This window comes from Calypte anna, chromosome 7, assembly GCF_003957555.1.
Source record: "Calypte anna isolate BGI_N300 chromosome 7, bCalAnn1_v1.p, whole genome shotgun sequence".
NCBI lineage: Eukaryota > Metazoa > Chordata > Aves > Apodiformes > Trochilidae > Calypte > Calypte anna.
This window is the reverse complement of record NC_044253.1, coordinates 18,548,902-18,569,588: the sequence shown is the minus strand read 5'-3', so window position 1 is coordinate 18,569,588 and position 20,687 is coordinate 18,548,902. Positions and strand designations below refer to the sequence as shown.

Here is a 20,687-nt window from a genome sequence, read left to right as displayed (position 1 = left end):
GTTTTCACCAGTCTGACATCTCAGGAATGAGATGACATTTCATGCCCATGAGCATGCCAGGTACAGTCAGGTTTCTACATACAGCTGTTTTCACCAGGGGCTGGGATTTAACTGTTTTGACTTTCTGTCAAACTGACTGACTCACAGGATTTTACTCACTCTGGTTGGTGCCATGAAACTGTTCTTCATACAGCGAGGACGTACTTTTATTTTGCAACTGGATGAATGCTGATAAGGATGGCCATGGAACTGTCACATGGGATTTTGTGTACATAAAGCACGGCTGGAGCAGCGCAGGCTGCTGGGGGGTAGCCCAAAGCACAGGACCCCCTTTCTGCTCTGGGAGGATCTGTGGCTGGAAGCGAGAGCCAGGCCCAGCTGGGAACCCAGCCTCCCTCTGACCTGCGTGTCACGCACGAGTCTGTTCCTCGGCCTTCTTCATTCCTTATTTCACCAAGGCATAATCATACATTCCCAACCTCACAGACGGATGGGGCAACACAGTAAATGATTTCTCAGGCGCTTAGGCAAGTGCCAGGCCCATCAGGCGGTGGGCGGCTAGGCCTCCATCTCACTATGCGAGGACCCGGCGCTGGCCGGGCCCTGAGGTTACGGGCAGGCCCGCGGCAGGACGGCGCTACCCCTCTACTCGGCCGCGTGGCCGAGGCACGGAGCGGGAATTCCCCGGGGCCCGCTCGGCGGGGCGCTCCCACGCCGCCTTCTGAGGAGACAAACGGCGGCGACCTCTCCTATCAGCCGCCCACCCCCCACACGTTCAAGCCCTGCCAGACGCCCCAAGCGAGCCGAGTGACACCGTGGCTTCAGGGCCGCGCACCTGCCGGGGCCCTCCTCGTCCCACCGCCAGGGAGCGGAGGGTTTCCCCCGCCCCGGCGTGGCGGAGGCATTCGAGAGGGCACGGCTCAGCCCCCGCCCGCCCCGCGCTGCCTCCCCATGGCAGCTCGGAGCCGGCGGCCGCCCGCCCCCGCCACCACCAGCGCACGTGTGCCGGGGAAGGCGTTCGGTGCCGCTTGCCGCCCGGGCGGCGCTTCGCTCCCGCTCCCTGCCGCCTCCCCCCTCCTCCGCAGCGGGAGCGGAGAGCAGCCTCCGCCCGACACGCCCGGCAGCGCCGGGGCCGCTCGCCGACGTGCCTCCCCCGCGGGCGGCCGCCCAGTCAGGACGTCGCCGCCGCCGATGGCCGCGTCGCTGCCCGGTGTGCCGCACGGCGCAGGGCGGGCGGCGGAGCCCGGGGGCGGCAGACCCCGCGATGCGGCGAGCTCCCCCTGCCCGCCTCCGAGGCCCCCCAGCGGGGACCCGCCGCCCTCGCCCCCCGACAGGTAAGGCCGGAGCCCGGACGAGCACCGCCAGCCCTGCCCGCTCCCACGAGGGCCGGCCTGATGCCGTCTAGGGGCTGGCAGGCGTCCTGCGGCGGGAGAAGGGCCGGCGGAGCCAGAGGCAGCGAGTGCCCTGCGGCGGTTTGGGGAGGGGGCGAAGCGGCAGAAGGGGGGCGGCCGAGCCCGGGACCGGCCCGCTCCTCCTTGGAGCTGAAAAGTTGTTTCCCGGCCCTGCAGACACTTCCCTCCGCTGCGGATGTCTGCCTCCCCCCTTCGCCCATGCTTCCCCCCCACACCCCCTCCCTTTTTTTTTTTTTTTTCTTTTTTCTTTTTTGTAGAGGTTTCCCAATTTCAGGTGACGAGACGACGGTGTCGATCCTGCAAACGCAGCCGAGCCATTACTTTCTCATTGCAGTGTCTTTCTCATAACGTTTGTCAGATAAAACTGCCTCGCCGCCGGCGATGCCGCTGTAATTGCTGTCACTGCTGTACACCCTGCGTTTGGTACCTCTCAGGCTGTTCTTAAAGGCATTGGTCTCTATTCTTAGTAAAGGAAACTGTGAGCTAGGTTTTTCATGAAGCCTATGGTCAATTTTGGTACACTGAAGTTTAGAAAATCTTAAAAATCCTGCATTCAGGATTTCCAATGTTTCCTAGTACTAAATATCACTTCAAATGAATGTTCAGTGAGGATTTTCAGAAAGTTAACCATCTTCATTTGGTATCGTTACGTTACTGTGATGGTTTCCTCCACTTTATACAAACTAGTATGTGAAATCTGGAACGATAATAGTGAAAATAATATATATTAAGCTTGGAGCCGTCAAGTCACACATGTAGAAAAATCTGATTATGTGGTGGCAGACACATAGTTGGGGTGCTTTGGGCACTGTTCTCCAAATGAAATCAAGCAGAAAAGTGCAGTTCAGTATTTTACATGAGAAAACTGCACTGTAATGTACACAGCAGCCTAACATTATTAATTTGATTATTTGAACCAGTGCATAATCAAGCAAGTACCACAGCGATTATCTCCACTGCTTTGCAAATGCTGCTTGGTGGTATTTGTGAAACAATCAGCTTTAGGTATCCAGAAACTACTGAGACATTTATTTTATGATGGAGCTACAGCAATTCAAATACAAAATTAACTGAGAACAGAAATGAGTGTATTACTTTTCTCTGTTTTGTCCTGTTTGTCACTTCGACTCCTGGTTCTAGGGGGAAAAAGTTTCCAGTTGTTTAAAATACAGGTGTGATGTACATGGGAAGTGTTACCATGAAGTTACATGCATTCACTGTTGTAATATGTGTGCATAGGGAATGGCATGAACACAGGGACAACAAAATATTTAGTGCTGTCCTTAACAGCCAATATAAATATATCTGTGCTTTTACTCTGCAAAGACTTACACATATTCAAACAACTTTATATTCAGTGCTGAATACTTGGATTGCTTTCAAGTGGTGTTAAGCACTGTATGGTAATTGATTCAGCCTACTGATGAAAAAAAGCTGCACAAAAAAGCTAATTGCTGCAACCAGAAAGTATCGTGGTGAGTTATTAGTGCTTTAGTATTCTATGCATTGGATATTGCAGTTTTAACAGCAGCTATTACAATTGTTGCTTTTTATTATGTATTTTGTTGAAATAGGAGTAAAAAGAAAGATGACAATATTTTGGAGATCCCATCAATTCCAAATCCTTTTCCTGAGCTATGTTGCTCTCCGTTTGCATCAGTTTTCTCAGCCAGTCTGTTGCCCAAGGCAACTTCAAGAAAAAAGCAGGTAAGATTTATAAATTATTATTTGGCAGATTCTCAGTTGGTTTCATGAAAGCTTGAGGAAAAGCCCAGTTACCTGTTCAATTATTTTTCTAATAAAGATGTGGCATATTTCCGTAATTTGGTGAAATTTTCTCTGTAGGTCATCGATGACTGTAGGAAATGAGGTTACTGAAGCTATGATATAAGACATGACTGTTCTTTCAGAGTCTACAAGTGACTGTGCAAATTTTTGGGGAAAAGCAGAAGAGGAAGGCAGGCAGTGCTTTATGTCCTTAAATGAGAAATAAATTTCTTCCCTTCTTCTCCACCTCCTCTTACTGTCATCAGTGCTACAGTGTGGAAGATTCTAACAGCCACTGATGTGTTTCTTTTGTCTGAAGGTCTGGTTTTCCTAGGATAATTGAATAAATCCAAAATGGATGGGAGGGAGCATATGCTATGTACATGGCTGTATTTTATATGCATATTTGTTTATCTCTGATAAACAAAATGTGCTGATGTGACTTTATTTATTTCCAGTGAAGTTCTGAGTTTGCAGACAGACCCAGGCAGTACTTTGTCCTCATTGTTCACTCACAGCGTATTTGATAGCCTGAGCAGGGATAGAGGTTAAAGAGAAAAGTTTCCAATTAATGGAGATTAGTGGTGTTGAAGATCTGTTTCACTCTTGAAAAGATTACCTCTCTCATTTCTCTTTTTGTTTCTTGAATATGAAAAGAATTATGATGAGAAACACTGTGAGATTAATGCTGCTACCTCCTTTGTTTTCTCTTTTTTGGTGGTCTGCAAGATGCCAGACTGAACAGATGTATGGGTGATATTGGACGTGTAAGAACTTACACAACTGCTGCTTATTCAGTTTTTAGATTTGCATTAAGAAATTGTCTGGAAGTTGAAGTATTTTGTAGTTGTATTAACTTTTCTAAAGCTCACTGGGCATGACTTTCTGTGGACCTTCCTGAGAACTTTTACTAGCCAAGTCTTGGCCAGCACCTTCTTCCCTGTTCTCCAGGAACAACCAGGAAGAACCTTCTTCCCTGTTCTCCAGTGAAAAACATGTATGTGTCAAGGAAACTGCACTGATTCAATCGTGCCATATTTGGCCTGTTCTCTAAAAATAGCTATGGTGCCTTGCTGGTCTACTTTTATCGCTTAGTTCTTTCCTACAACAGAAGTACTAACCTGGAGCATTTCTGGTCATTGTCTATCTAAATGTTGCTAATGCCGTGGGCTAAAATTCTACAAGTTTAATGCCTCAGTTAAAGCATTGTCTGCAGAGATATAGGAAATTGGTAACATCTAGGACTAGAATTCACGTTAAAAAAATAGTTTAAATTACTCATGTTGCTGGCTTAAATGGTGCTCATTGTGGTAGTTGTGCTTGCATCTGGCAAATAGATTTCCAAGCATGATTTAACACCCAAGGGGCAACTATTTGCTTTTTTTGCCTGTCATGTTTAAAATTAGTGATTTAAAATTAGTTAGTGATCAGCTAACTCAGAAGCTGAAGTTCATAGCTTCACTGATTTCACTTCTGTTTCTTCATTAAAGCTTATCATACCTTTTACAACAACTTCTGCTCACAGTCCTTCAGTTTCTTGTGGTTTTCTCTTTAAGAGTGCAGTGCTCTCTGTGGTAAAAGCAGGATCTAGAACAACTGATTTACTGACAGAAAATAGAGCCTATGGAGGGCCTAAGCCGTTTTCCAATTACCAAGGAAATCTTCCTGGTACTTTCTGGAGTCATTTTAACAAGATTATTGTTTGTCAAAAATCCTTTCACCTGGTTATCCATTTATGGCCACTGCAGAAGACGTGGTACTGGGCTAAGTATACCTTTTGTCAGACTCAGCATGTTCTTCATCTAAAATTATTAAAGCTTGAGGACAAATGGCAACTGTTGAGTTAAAGTTCAACTTTGAAATTCAGGCTGATATCTAATAGGTTTATAAAATGACTTGATTTAGAAAGGAGAGAGAAGGAATGTTAAGCAAGCATGCAAAGAGGAGAATTAAACTAGCTGTGACTTTGACTTCCCACAGATGTCCATGGAGTCTGTCCTTGGAAATGTTGTGTTTCCACCCTATGTTCTTGTTTTGCCTTTTTGTAACACCTAGTACATATTCACAGATTTAATTGAATATAGCCCCAAGTTCATGGATATTACTGTTACAGTTTGATAGTTTCCTAACTTTTAAGAGCAACCAGCTATATTTAAGCACTTTTTATCTTTTTGGTGTTGACAGCTGCCAAAATTTTTTGTTGCCTCTGTGATAATCTACATATGTTTTCAGTGATTCTTGTTTTAGGTTGCTTTCTTTCTGATTCCATTTCTTTTTCTACAGTGTTTCTAATTTTAGGCACAGTAAAGAAAAATTACGGGAAACATTTCTACTTATGTCTAGCAGGTAACTGTTATCAAAATGTGTGTTTCTAAATGGGAAAAAAAAGTTATGCCTCTTCTGACTTACTTTCCTCTCCAGGAAATATTTTCTACTTCCAGAGACAAAATAAGTTGTCGCAAATACCCACTCTCTTATTCACAGCACCTGTGACATCTGAAATCTTTTGTCTTCAGAATAGATTATTAATGTTATTATGAATTCTTGTTTTTCAAAGCTGAAGTTCTTACTGTCTTCTGATAATCTTTTAACATAAGCCTCTCAAAACGTTGAACAGCATGTCTGTTTGTATGGTTGATGAAATGAAAATAAATTTTTAATAGCAAATTGGTAAAAGGCACCAGGGAGATGCCTTTGTGCTTCAGAAATAGTGCTGTCGTGTGTGCAGTGTCTCTCAACATTATTTGGTCTGCCTCATCAACACAGCTGTCCATCTCCTTTCTTTCTTTCTTAAAAACTGGGAAGAGTTTTTATGTTATATCCTCAGAGATATAAACTTGACATGTTATCAGTAACTACAACAAATTTTCTTTAAGAAGCAGCATTGACAATTTTTTTCCTTTTCATGTAAAAAATGAAGGGAGGGGAATTATTAGGATCAAAATAAGTATTGTGTCATTGCAGGGACAAATTTTATTATCCTAGATGTAGGACTGGGAGGTGGGAGAATGGGAAGAATAGGTCTGCAATGAGCTGCTTGTGCCTCAGATGACCCATTCTCAGTGGAGCATTTAATGGAGGTATCCTGGAGGTGTCCTGTGGAGCTGATGTTATAATATCACATCCACATTTAGAAAGTTAGAACTTTGAGATCTATTGCAAGTGAGAGAGGGATTATGTATTTAATGTCCTCATCATGAAGAGAGTAACACGGAGATGAAATTAACAGCTGAATATACAGAGGCAAGACCACTGTGTGGCCTGCATAATCGATTCTGTAAGAAATCATCAAGTTCAGTATCCTTGGAAGAAATGTTAGAGCGAGTTGGGTGCTTTTGGCATAGGTAATGTTCAAGTAATTTCAAGTTCATTTGTTCAAGTACACTGAATTTTATGCTGCATGCTGGAAGAATTTTATCTGAAAAAACCCAAAACCCCCAGCCTTCCCCTCCTGTCCAAAACAGCACAGTCAGCGAGGTGCATGGTGGGAAGTGTTGTCTTCCTTTGAGAAATCAATCATTAGCTGTTATTAGGTGTAGTATATGAACTTTGCTGGAAAATCTAATTGTATTTCAGAGTCTGTATTCTCTAAAGTGGCAAAGAACTGAAAATATAAAACACTTTTTGTCTCAATGACAAATATAAAGGAAGATTTAGCTGTCAGTATAAATGTTCTGTTCTGCATTATGCTTTTGATTTTCTGTGGTCAAATGAACTAAAAAGAAGTTACTGTAGTTTTATTAAAGGTCAGATTTTAAGCCGTTCTGAAAACAAAACCTGAATCATTTGCACATGAGTGCCAGTTCTTGCCCTGCTCAAGGATAAGCCAAAAAGTGTTTCATCACGAAAGTAGTTCAAGGTAATTAGTGCCTTGTTTCTTTAAATTAAATTAGAAGTGCAAAAATAAAACTCAAGTAAATTTCAAGGTGAAGAACATTCAAATCTCTGGTATTTTATCTTGTCTCTTTTGTCTTTCTTGATGTTCTAAAGAAGTAGATATTTTTATCATTTAGAATCCAAATACACTCCCACAATGTTCTTTTCAGGAAATCAATTGTATAAAGAGACCTCAAATACACATTTAATTGTAGTGGAACGTCACTTCTCTTTTTGCATCAACAAAGATTATAATGTAAGGCTCTTTGGCGAAGAAAAACTGAGAGGAGCTTTATGACAAAGAGTGGATGTTTCTTACAAGTGCTATTCTAAGATTATGAATAATATCGAGAATTAGGAGTTGCAAATGGAGCACCTTTTTTTTGTTTGTTTTACAGCTGTAGTTCAAGGTCTTCTAGTGTACCCACTTGAAACCTTGTTCTTCAAAATTTTCCATACAATTTGACATAAATGGAAAAGTATCTGATACTTGAACTTTTTCATGACAGATCTTTTGGCTTAAATACCTCTTTTCTCTTGACTTTTAAATGAGGCAAAAATGAAAGGTGTTTTTTTTTTTGAAACATAATAATTTATGAAGGTACAAACATTTTCCAAGGGCTGAAGTATCTTTTCCAACCAGAAGATGCATTAGTTAAATGTACAATGTAATTCCAGTCTGTCTCTTTCCATACTTCTTTCCTGGTTGGGTAGTATTGAACATATCCTCACTTACCAGTTGTCAATCTTTTTTTTTTTTTTTTTTTTTTTTTTTTGCCTTCCAGCTCCTAAACATATGCCTCTTTATATCATGCTTTCCCCTTAAATCAAATAAATAAATAAATAAATAAATAATTTGAAAGGAACTGGGAAGGGGAAAAGTCTTTCCAACCAATTTAACAGATTAACAGAAAAGCACCCTCTATAGAACCAGCTCGAGGTTTTTACGTCAAGTCTCTAAAACACTTGAATCAGCTGGACTCCTTTTTGTCTCATCTGCTGGTTTTCTGACCCAGTTTCTGTGTTCTGTTCTTCATTTAAATGAAGAACATCCCACCACATAAAGATTCATTACTTTTACAATGGACTAAAATTATTTATAGTTCTATTAAAGCATACTGTTTTAATGCATGTACCTTTCTGCTTTGACCAGTCACCATATCACTGTGGCAGGAAGTCACCTGTAAGTGTAGGTAAGTATAGGTAAGCCAGGAGGCAGAGTTGAACATTTTCTCATTTTAGTATTAAGGAATATCTCCCTGTTTACACTGAGGTGATCTATCAAAACCTATCTAATACATCAGCCTGGGGAAACTTCAGAATACTCATGTTGGTGTCTTTCCTTTTTGTATTTTACTTTGTCTTCTGTACATTGGTTCTTTAATAAGTGTATCTTTCTTGTAGAGAGAAGATAATGCTTTCTGTCAAATTTCATGTCAACCCTCCATGTTATTACAGGTTAACCCTGTACTTTTTTACTGTCCAGAATCAACCCGAGCACAGCCTCTAAATACTCTTAAATTCACAAAAATAGTTTGTGGGTTTTTTTGTTTTGTTTTGGTTTGGTTTTTTTTCCAATAAGCAAGAAAACAAGGTCACTCAAACTTTTCTGGACTGAGATTTTGCCTCTGCAAGCTTGTGTTGCAGCACTTACATCAGGAAAGTGTTAGTCTTAAATATTTACTTTTTGTAGCTATATGAGATAAAATAATCATCAGTATTGTCAGTGTACAGGTAGGCATTTTACAAGTGTTTATCAAAGTGGAATTATTTTAACCTTCATTTTCATTAGGAATGTTCTGGGCTTCATCTGCCTCAAACTCAAAATGGAAATTTCTTTTATGTTAGTAACTCTTTCCTCTGTACAAGAAACTGCCTTTTCTGTGCCATTTGAGAAGTATTTGAAACCAGAAACATCTGTTATACTGTAGTAGGTTTAATTCTCTGTGTCAATAACCTTCTCTATAGATTTAGAAACCTTGTCGCTCCAAAAATCAATTCTTTAATTTTTTTTTTGGCCCATGGAGGTTATGGATGCCCACTCCCTCAAGCCCAGGTTGGATGGGGTTTTGGGCAACCTGATCTAGTTGAAGGTGTCCCTGCCCATGCAGGGGATTTGGAACTAGATGATCTTTCAGGTCCCTGCCAACCCAAACCATTCTATGATTCTGTGAATCCTCATCCTTCAAATTTTGAGTTATGTGCCTGGTACTTTGGCCCTGTGACATCTCTGTAGGAAAATCATAAGGTAGCTAGAGGAGACAGTGATAAAAATCTCAATTCAATTTCTTTAAATACACAAGAGACTTGGCAGTGAAATCCAGCTGAAACCGAAAGGAACTTCTGCTCTACTGTTGCTGAGTCATTTCTTAAAACTTAATTTTATTGAATTTGGCTTTAAAATATTAAACTCTGATGAATGGTTCTTGAATCATCAAAATTTTCATAAGGAAATGAGATATGGGAGATACTAACACAGTTCTTACTCATAATTGTTCCCAAGGATGAGTACATTTGTTTAGGGTTAGGCTGGAATACTTAGAAGTTCAGGTAATGTAGCAGCTCCATACAGATCCATGATTAAGTAGATATTTTATTGATACATATTTTTTCAGGTGGCTTCTCATTGGTCGCGTTGTCAGTAAATGATACTGTAATAAGTGGGGAATGCAGGACATTGGTACTTTAATAACAAAATGGTTTTGACATCTTCCCTTGATGGACCATTGTCTGAAATGTCTTTTGCTCAGAACAGATAAACATTCCCATCTGATTTCCTGGGACACACAGTATAGGTTAATCAGGATAGTGCTTAATGGTGTTTGTCATTTGTATCATTTATTCTCAATTGTCATAATTCATATCAAACAAATTATGTGGATTGCTATTAACAGCCATTATTAAAATAGAAGACCTAAATTCTGTTGCTTTTTGAAGCAATACTTCTCCTAAAGTATTGACAGCTTTTCTATTCCCCAAAGTTTTATTTTTACAGTCTTAAAAGACTTAAATAAGTGTTTTTAAGCATGTACATTTAGAATTAAAGTTATCTCTTCATGTATGTGAGCTCCACAGATAATTTTTTTTGTTGCCACAGCCGCTTTAAATTTCAGCCAGATAAAAATGAGACTGAGCCTTATGTATTTGTGTATTTCTTGATGTATTTCTCCATTTTGTTTTTTCTTCTGTCTTTTCTAGTCTTAAAAACCTGTGTGTGATCCTGTTCTGCTGTACTTTTGTCATCTTATTGACCAGTATTATAAACACCTACTTTGTTTCGTGTTCTGCTATTTTTATAATGTAAGCAGTTTAATAGTTGCTTAGTATGGAGTCAGATGAGAATAGTCAATGATCAGTAGTTAAATTATCTGAAATGCTACAGGTTTGGTAAAGCTGGTAATTTGAATGTTTTTTTTTGCTTGAGAGCTGTAGGAACAAGCAGAGGAGTATCCCCATCCTACATAAATGTTGCCGCAATAAGAATAATTTATATTTTTATGTAAACAAAATTTAACTTCATATAAACAGCAGCATTAAACCTGGATAGTTTTCATCAAGTGAAATTAACTTGATCTTGCATTTAGAATGGTTTTAACTGATTGTGATCAGTGAAACAATATTACATTCATTATAATGAATTCATTATAATAGGCAGCTGAGGACTTTTTCTTTCACATGATGATTACAGAGCCCCTAGTACAGTATTGGGTTTTTTGTAGGTTTTTTTTCAGGTTTTGCTTCATGGTATTTTTAAGTCTTTGCATTGGTAATCTTTATGCTGTGGAAGCGTATTTAAGAGATTTAGTTAGAATTGCAATGGAAATTAGAAAAAATTGGTATGGACTATCATGATAGAAAAAGAATTTCTCATTTTTTTTTAACCTGCCTCCTTACAGTTCTTCCATGCTTTATTTGCCTTTGATTTCAGGACTAAATTTCCCTCATGTAAGTACAGAAACTGACAATAAACTTGAGATCTCTCCGTTCGCATCATGCTATTTCCTACAGTAGCAAACAACTGATATCCATGTGTTGACATCTGCAGATTACTTAGGTGAGTATCTTTAGGATAAGGGTTATTCAGTTTAGGATAAGGATTATTCAGTTTGGTACTTTAATAGCAGGAATTGTGATGGCCAGGCAGCAGAAGGGCATCAGGATGTTGTTACTGACAATTGATGCTGATCTTGTGGGTGTGAGTGTGCAAACTTCCAGTTGAAGATTTCAGGGCTCAGGAATTCCATAATTTTCTAGCAGCTGATATTTTCTGTTAATAAGATGGAATAGATCTCTAGGAAATAGTGAAATCCTGCAATGTTAGGTGGGAGAAGAGTTGACTGCTGGTCATATTCTTCCTGTTTGTCTTCAGCATGCTTAAACCTGTTACTTTTGAGGGGATTCATGTGCTTATGACTTCCTTTAATTTGGGAATGAAGATTGAAGGAAAACTTTCAAGACAGTGTACTTAAGTGTGTCTCTCATGTCAGAGTCCTGGTGGGAGTCACATGAAATGGGAAGATTTAAAAAAAATGTTAATCAGGCCAAAGAAATTTTTTCATGAAGGGCAGATGTGGGACAAGAAATTAAAATGGAGAAAAATTAGACCTCTCTGCTCTAGTAACAGCGTGAACTTTCATTTCTCCTGTTTCAGTCACAGAGCATTCGTTTGCAGATAATCAGCTCATATTTTAGCCCAATTGTGTACATTATATTTAATACTTAAATCTCTAGAGGGAAATGTATATCGGTTATCTTAGAGGTGTGCTTGTGCTTCTAATTAGGATACTGATGGATTGTTCCTGCCTATTTCTAGGATGTATGCATATGATGCATACCAGTAAGTTTGGTTCTTAACTTGATATTATATCCACAGGAAAACAAGAGAGAATAGTTTGCCTTGTGATCAGAATTAGATTATTCAATGAGTGCTTTTTAGGCTATACATAAATAGCCTTTTTATATTTGTATTATGATAACTCCTGTTACTGATTAGGTTAAGACCTTGAGTTTATGAGCAGCTGCAGGCACTTGATAACGGCACAGAAATGGTATCAACTGTCTAGAAATAGGCTGGAAGCTTGCAAAAAATTTTTTTCATAACCACTGGAATTTATTGCTATGTAGTGAAAGGGAAGCCCATGTAATATGAAGGTTTTCTTATAATTTAATTGACATAACTTTGTTATCATCATGATTTTCAATCAGGTTTGAACGTATTGTGAAAATAATTAGCTGAAAAGATTTGCAAGGAGTGTACCTAACAAGGTTTTAACATCCCAGAAGTTTGCTGGGAGTATTGGGGAGGATGGAAAACTGCATTTTCTCTTTGATACTGCAAAATTTGGTGCTGTTTTCAGCCTTTTGCCATTGTTCTTGCAGTATGAACCATTCCATAATCATTCAAGGGTAAGATGGTGAGATTTTTTCCAGGCTAGTGTGATTTTCATCAATAGATACTTCTTTAACATCAGTCCCTCCCATATTAGGGTATTGTAGCATTAGGATGCAGGAATGGTCTCTTCTGTTCTTGCAGGCTGGGAGGATTTGCTGATTTTGTCTAGTACAATAATTACTCATTAGGTCTGAAGAAAGTGTCCATATTCTGATTTTCATACGTCAGCTTGCTTTCCATACATGTAATTTTGACTGCTTGCACTTATTTAGATCTGATCATTTTCATTAAGTTATATTTTAAAGTTACTAGCTTTGAAATTTTCTCAAAGTATGTTGTGTTTGTTCGTGTGCCTGTGACTTGTTCAGAAGGTAACAGCTATCTAGTTTTGGATTGTAGTGGAAAGCCATTTTACTTCTGCCATAATTTTAAGATTTGTGTTAATATTTCAGCTTTCTAGGTGAAATACGAATTTCTCAGTTAGGATAGACCTAGGAGAGAACAAGGTCATTTCGACTTCTCAAACTGGGAAAAATAAGTGATTTAGAGTTGTAGATTAAAAGCTGATGAAAATTTCCTCAGTTTTAAGTGCTCTGGCTAGCAAATCTAGCAGTCTAAGTTGAGCAAAGCTGGCTCTTCCTAGTGTTTTTATAACCAATATATATATTTTTTTAAAGATATATTTTAAAGCTAAAAGTTTTAATTGGCAATATTCTGATAGGCTAGCCCATGATTAGTCACTTTTGTAATACTAAAATACCATAAGTTTATTTTATTCAGGTCACTTAAGAATACGAAGCTTTCAAGGGAAGTTTTCATGATTTTTCCTCTTTGCAGCTAACTGGGTGGTGAGTTCCATTTTATCCAAGTGTTCACATAACTGCCTATTATTACAATCTCAGGGTTATATCCTTCTCAGTCATGACCAGGCTATGCTGTGGTGGTTTTGTTTATTTGTGTGTTTGGCATTTTCTTAATATAAGATCAGAAGTGAGTTGAAAGGAGGTTTCCTCATAAGTTACTTCTTAGAAAGTTATGTAATTTGTACTTCTGCCCATGAGACAATAACCTTATTAAATAAAATTGAAGATTAAGTATTAATGCATATTTGAAGTAAGATAATGAAGTTGGAGTTTTGTAACTTTGGTCTTTTTTATCAGGTGTTGAGCAAATAGATACAAAACTAATGGGTATGAAGGATAATGTCCCTGTTGTATGTTCCTGTTAATACTTTGGCAGAAGCTGGCAAAAGTTTACCTAAGGAACAGACTTTATGAAAAGTTGGAATGTGTGAACTGCTGTGTCAACAAAGCCATATAGAAGACATAAAATATTCTAAAGTAAGAGGTCTCTGAAACAGCTGAATTAAGAATTTAGCATAGTTGAGTGTTGATTTTCTTCTGGTGTGGAGACTTACCAAATCCTGAAAGAGTTTATAAAACAGAAACCATTCAGTTTTTCTGGAGGGAACTGTAGGATAACTGCAAATAAACTGTATATATGTCGGGGAGAGGAAAGCAATGAGTAGGTCTAGGCTTTTTCTATAGAGGTATTGTGGAGTTTTCTCCCAGTATTTGGGACCTATACATGGATACAGATCTTACATGAGTCTTTTTTAATCTCTTCCTAAACTTCTTCAGCAGCATTACAGTTTTGAGATAGGGATTGTACTGACACAAGTACAAAAATCATGAAACAGGAATTTATTTGTGTAGAGTACTCTTAAGATTTAAGAGAATGCATACTGTTGTCACTGCAATAAAATGCTTTATGGATTCAGTCTGAGCAGTCTCAGTATACAGTGAGGACAATACCTGGTTTGTGGAGCTCTCCTACTTGATTGACTGCCTGCTCTTGTTGGATTATGTCTGTGTAACAGAAAACTAACGTGAGTGAAGCTTCTCTTTCTTAAATGAAAATATCTTCTTTAGAAGATGCTTCCTGATGTCAATTTTAGTACTTCTGGGTGCAACTGATTTTGCTGTCATTAGTGTATGTAAATTACTCTAGTATTTGGCAAAATCAAATAATATGTGACTGTTGGATTTTTACTACAAAGTCAAACACAACACTTAAGTGTTTGCTTACTTTCTAAACAGGTGTGGTCTGTGTAACTAGATAAGATAAAATACAGATAATTTCATTGAGGAAAATAATCCTTTGCTTCACCTTGCAGACAAATAGGTCAATATTCATAGAAGAAAAAGTTGCTCGGGCTGTTCATGAGCCAAAGACCCTTAGTACTCAAGGGTAAGAAAAAATAGTGATCTTTATTTTTGTTTCTTTCCAAAAAAAGCAACTAATTCAGTGCACTGAAATTTAAAGTTATTGTTGCCCAAACATTTTTCTATAGCATTCAAATAAGAAAGATTGCAGAGGGAGTTGTTTGGCTTTTTTTTCCTGGTGCTGTAAATGTATGAGCATCTGCTTTTCCTTAGAGTAAAGTACCTTTAGGAGGAGGCTCTGATATCACAGTAAAGTGGTAGCACAGTTTTAACAATTTGATTTTTGTCCTTGTTTCTGCAGTGAAAACGAGTCTGAGTGATAGAAGTGCATGTTGTTTTGCTTATTATCGTAGCCAGTGATATCAGTGGGAGCCTTTCCACAGACAGTGAGTTTGCAAGCTCTTTGGTTGGTTGATTTCTACTTAGTCCTACCCCAGTGTCTTCTATGACACTTTGGGTAGGACTGGATTCACATAAACAAAGTGACATTTACTACATCCTGTCTTTTGTTTGCACTGACTCTCCACTACTTGAATTGTGAGAAGTTAAGACTTCAAGGAATATCATTAGCTACTTTGTTCTGCTTCATATTATCACTGGGGTGAAGGTTGGCAAGTTCTGTGGAAAGTGGACATGAGTTTGTGTTCAAGAAGAGCAACGTTGCCTGCAGTTATCCCAAGAACTCTGCAGAAATGGGTGTGGCGTTCAAATCCATCTTGTAATTAAAAATTTAATGTGGGTAAGTAATACATTTACTTATTGTAAATAAAAAATGTTTAAAATAAGCAGGACTATATTTAGTTTTTCACTTAATTTTTAGTTCTCTAAAGCAACATGAATTTTTCTTTTTTGATACATGTAGACTTTTTATTTCATAGTGTGAAATATATTTACATAATGTGCATAAAGATATAGAGGTACCTGAGTATTTGTTACTATGCATTTTTCTTTCTTCCTATAGTATTATACCTTGTGCAAGAAGTTGAGTTTGCTTACAGATTAATGTAGTTTTTAAATATAAATTGTCATAATTGCATTTCAGGATATTAAAATGTGCTTCTGTAGAAGGCTATGTTCCTGTTCCTAGTGGGGGAATAGTAGAATTATTGGACTCCCTTAAATAGTGTATGTTTTCCTTGCCTTCTCTGGCTAACATCTGAGTAATGTATGGTCCATCATGTAATTTGGATATCTGAGTAGCACTGTACACTGAGTAACACTGTAGCTTTGCATTTTTTGTATCTCGGCAAGAAGTGGCAGAGTTGTTATTTACCTGTGCACAAGGATTGCCTAGTGTAACTGTGCATTGGGGTGTCTAGAAAGTTAAGAATACACACAGAAGTGAAGTATGGAAATATAACTGTCTGCTAAGCCTGATGTAATAACTTCTAAGAAGTTATTTTAAACAAACTGCAAGTAATTCATTAGTTTGATTTTTTTTGAAATGTGAAGATATTTCTCAGAAATTCATTGCTGCATAATGTGCCTGAATCAGTGTTAATAGACTTTTCTGTTACTTGGAGACTTAATATACCAGCAGTGTGAATAATGAAATTTCACTGAAATATTGCTACTGTATTAAATGATTCTCGTAATCAATTTAAACAAGACACAGCATATACTTCTTATAGCATAAGTCCAGTCCAGTATAAATTAGTATATGAACACATAGCTCTCATTGGTTTGGATTTATGTTATTCTTTCAGATTACTTTATTGAGTTGGAAGCCTATGAGCATAAAATTTTAGTGTGATTGGTAGAGATAAGATTATTTTATTATATATAATATATATATATATATATATTATATTATGTTTTAATAACCTGATCATATATTACTTTTCCGGTGTAGTAACTTCTCTTTCAGATTTAGATGTATGCAATATGTGCTCTTAAAAATTTTATCATAACAACTCAGTTTATCTCTTTTACAATCCTCAAAATATTCCTTTAAAAATTGTGTTTTAAGTTTTAACTTCTTCCTCTCGGTCCAGTGGTGCCCAACCCCTTACTTCTTCCCTTCTACCAACACCCGTCCCCATCTCATATTTTTAGTTGACAGAGTTATTTTAGTTTTGGCTGATCTTTCTTATTTGTATATTAGGAGATGAAGGTCTTTGTTCTTGCAGTGTGTGGTTTTATTTGATTCTTCTGGTACGCACACAACAGTTCTTTGCTGGGTGGGTGGGGAGAGATGTGGAACTTTGCTTAACAGAGCATTCAGAAGTCTAAGAAACTCCATTTAGCTGTACTCTGTATTTTAATGGATTGCTTTATTTGCAGGCAAGAAAGAGCTTTGCTTGTAAGGGATAACATTCATGCATGTGTAATTTTGTTAGTTTCTTTCTTTCTCATTGGCATTAGAACCATAGTGACTTAAAGTAGTGACTTCTATTTTTTTTTTCTGTAGAACAGGAAGGACCTTGAAGTGTAAAAATGTAAAAATACTGTGTTAGCTCATGATTCAAGCGAAACATGAGTTCATGAAGTATTATTTTAGGTATTGATCATCCCCAATCATTTTATTTTAAATTAATGGCTATGATGTTGGAAGCCTAGTTTAATTAGAGTGCTGAAATATAGAGTTGTTTTTTTTTTTCATTTAATTCAAATATATAATGTGCTTTGTCCAAAGTTATTTTATACTTCTTTTTTAAAATGTGATATGACATAATTATCCCAGTTGACATGTTTTATTCTTATGTAATATATTTTTAACTAAAGCCACAGGGCCTCTTTTAGATTCCAAGAGGTCTTTTAGCACAGGCAGAAAAATGACTTGCATAATGAACATGGGGAATTATGCATATTGAATACTATTAAAACCAAACTTATAGTGTGTATGTAGACTAGACATACAATTAAACCTTCATAAACTTCTTTATCTTTTGTATTAATAACTTTATATTCCTCTAAAAATATTTTTAAGAAATAAGAATTAAAATGTCAGAATGCATTCAGAACATTTTTTTACATCAAAGACCAATCATTTATTCAAGATAAAGACCTGTAAGTCTACTAGACTTGTTATGTGATAAGTAGAAGAGTACTTATGCACCTGATGTTGGGTTCAAGATGTGTAAACAGTAATTTTTTCCACAGCAGCTGGGAACTTCATAGCAAGACTTAAAAAGTCTTGTGTACATAGGCAGTAAGTAGTGTAGATGAATAATTTTCCCTGATTCTTGAAGAGATTACAAAGTGTCTTTTTAAATGGAAGAAATATTGATTAGAAAATGAGGATGTGGTATAGATGGCTCAAATCTAGGACTGGCATATGCATGAAACTGTCAAGGTTCTCTTGGACCTTTATTCCATCTATTTTTGTGGCCTGAACTCATGCACTGCTTTAATCAACACTCACCCCTCTCCGAAGGAAAAACGGTCACATAAACCTCATTGCACTGAGAATTGGCAGTGTCTGTCTGCAAGGCTAAGAGCATGAAAGTAATTTTTCAGTTCTGCATTTGTGTTCCCTGAGATGAAAGGCCAATGTACTAATCCAGGAATTTTGCATAAGGTACTTTAAGTGACATGATCATGGTGTCATTTGATGTCATTAAATGGATACCTTTTATAAAATAACTGGAGGCAGACAAAGCATTCATATATGACATATCTCTTCATAAGGACAGTTTGAAAAATAGTTATTTAAAGATGCATAAACAACACCCATGCTCTTTTTTATCTTTTGTGTAGTAATAAAAATAAAAGAAATACAATAATAAACAATATAATATAATACAGTAAAAAAAGTAAAAGAAGGGGTAACATCCAGCAAAGATTTGAAGGCTGGTGAGAGCTTTAAGTGGGAGGAAACTTTCAGGTGCTCTAAAGGCTTTAGGAGCAGTAGTCAGAAAACTTGTGGTGGTTGAAGTATTCCAAACACTGTAAGGTCTTATTCATAATGGAATGTTTTGTATCATGACTTACTGAGGAGTCTGAGAAAAGATGGTAGGGGGAACCTCAGGTAAACAGTAAGATGAGCCAGACTGGAAATTCAATATAGAATTAGAACTTGGTGATGAATTGCTAGGACCAAGCATGAGAGTATGCTGCCACTGGATCTGCAGAATTTGGTGCAAGTAATAAAGGTTTAGAGCCAGAACAAGAGTTGATGAGGAAGGTTGAGGAGGAATAATATGGGAATGGGCAGAAACCCAGACTGAATTCAGGAGACTAGTAGTGTGTTTTCTGAAAGAAGATTTTGTTTAAAATTGCCAGAAGGCCAAGGTAGTAGGTAGGCTCTAGGAAATGTCTTGCCACCTTTGTGTATTTAACATGGACTAAGATAGCTGTATTTTGTTTGAGGAGATCTGGGATATTTACCTCCTCTTGATAGTACGTAAAATCTTTGTGAAACTAGTTTTACAAGTATTTCCCTCAGATGCTTGTTAGAGGGAGCATACAACTTTCATGTTAGCTGTAAAACGATTCATGAGCTGCCTAGAATTCACTCATCTGTGGTACTGTACTTGCAGATACTAAGCCCACCCATGATAGAAGCTGACACGATGCAAGAGTTTCAGTAAGTGGTAACAGGGAAGAAGGCTGGTGGCAGACTAACATTTTCTGTCATTTTGGAAGGGATCTGGTTAGGTCTGTTTAGGAGAGTTCTCTACTTCCAGGGCTTCCTCGTCTTGCAGGACTTTTCTCTTCACTGATAATATTGGTGAAATAAATCTAGGTCTATACTTGAGGAGGAATCTGGGACCAATTTTTTGCCTCTGTGGACAAGCAGGAACCTAAAAATATGCTCATGTATAGCAGTCATGTACCAGATTGAGCAGTCTTATTTCCTGCCTTGAAAAACATGAAATCAATAAAGCTTCCTAACATTTTTATTGTGCATAAAAGTGGTCCCACATGTATAAATGAAATAAAAATGGGACTAACTTTAGTTAGTGGTTCAGCTACTGGAGTGGAGGGGGAGTTTTTTCCCGTCCTGTGACATTCCAGTCTGTACTCAAATCAAACTTTACAGACTGTTTTGTGCAAAAAATTGTCAGTGATCTTGGCATTTAAAATGTATAGCACTGTGGTAAACATACAAGGGGGTGTGTATGTATGTGTTTTTGTGTGAGAGAGGGCGAGTGAGTAATAAGTACACAGAACTTTTTTTAAAGTCTTTTTAAAATCTCAATGGTTTAATACGCTTGGTCATTACTCCTCTCTTTCATAGTTTGACAAGGTTTAGCGGCGCAAGTGATATTGCACTCTGTTTCCTCTCTGTCTTAAGTTCTTGAACCAATCTTTGATGTGTTTTTCAGTTTCTTCTTGCCTTCTATGAACATCCAGCATTCTTCATACAGTAACCAAGGAAATTGGCAGTGTTTAGTGCCATACTCTGCTCATAATCCTTTTCTGTTGGCAGAAATCCTTTGGAAAAAAACAGCTTTTTTCATCAATTGAAGAAAACCTTTGGCTGTTTTTTAGCTCTGGTACTTTAGTCTGCTCTTGAATAAATTAGGCTCCAAGAAGTCAGATCTTGACCTTCAGACTGTGTTACCTAGCCTTGAAGTATATCAAGGGCTATTGCTAAATACGTATTTCTGCTGGTAGTGAATCCCATACTGATTTTGCAGCATTGCTGAATATGGAGGGAGAGACTGAACAAACTGCATACAAGGTGTTGGCGTCAGTCCTATCTGAAAATTTCCTTATTTAGATGTCTTCTGTGTGTTATTTTCAACATACTACGCTAAGTAAGTACCTGATAAGTTAGAAGATGCTATTTACTTTTGGTAAATTTAAGATGCATTAATGTATAAAAAGAAAATTCATCACCTCACACTAAGGAATTATTCATATTTAAGTTTGCTTTCTTCCTCATTTTCATGCTGTTGCTATGGGTACTGGCCATGCCCCATGCTTCCCCTCTACTTGCTTCCCCTTCCTGCCTCTACTGAGGCAGGTCCAATCCAATAAAACACCAGCTGCTTTAAGCACCTAAAAAAAAGTTATGATTGTATGATCAAAACTTCTGAACCAATATTATTTGATTTCAACACTGGA

General features: G+C 37.9%; 1 protein-coding gene across 1 annotated transcript in view; it reads left to right on the top strand.

Annotated features, from left to right (window-relative positions):
- Nucleotides 1-1,191: 1,191 nt before the first annotated feature.
- GRB14 (growth factor receptor bound protein 14) overlaps nt 1,192-20,687 on the top strand; it is a 56,959-nt gene continuing 37,463 nt past the window's right edge. Inside the window, 2 exon segments of the mRNA XM_030454287.1 lie at nt 1,192-1,334; nt 2,987-3,119. Coding sequence (XP_030310147.1) covers nt 1,192-1,334; nt 2,987-3,119 — 276 coding nt within the window.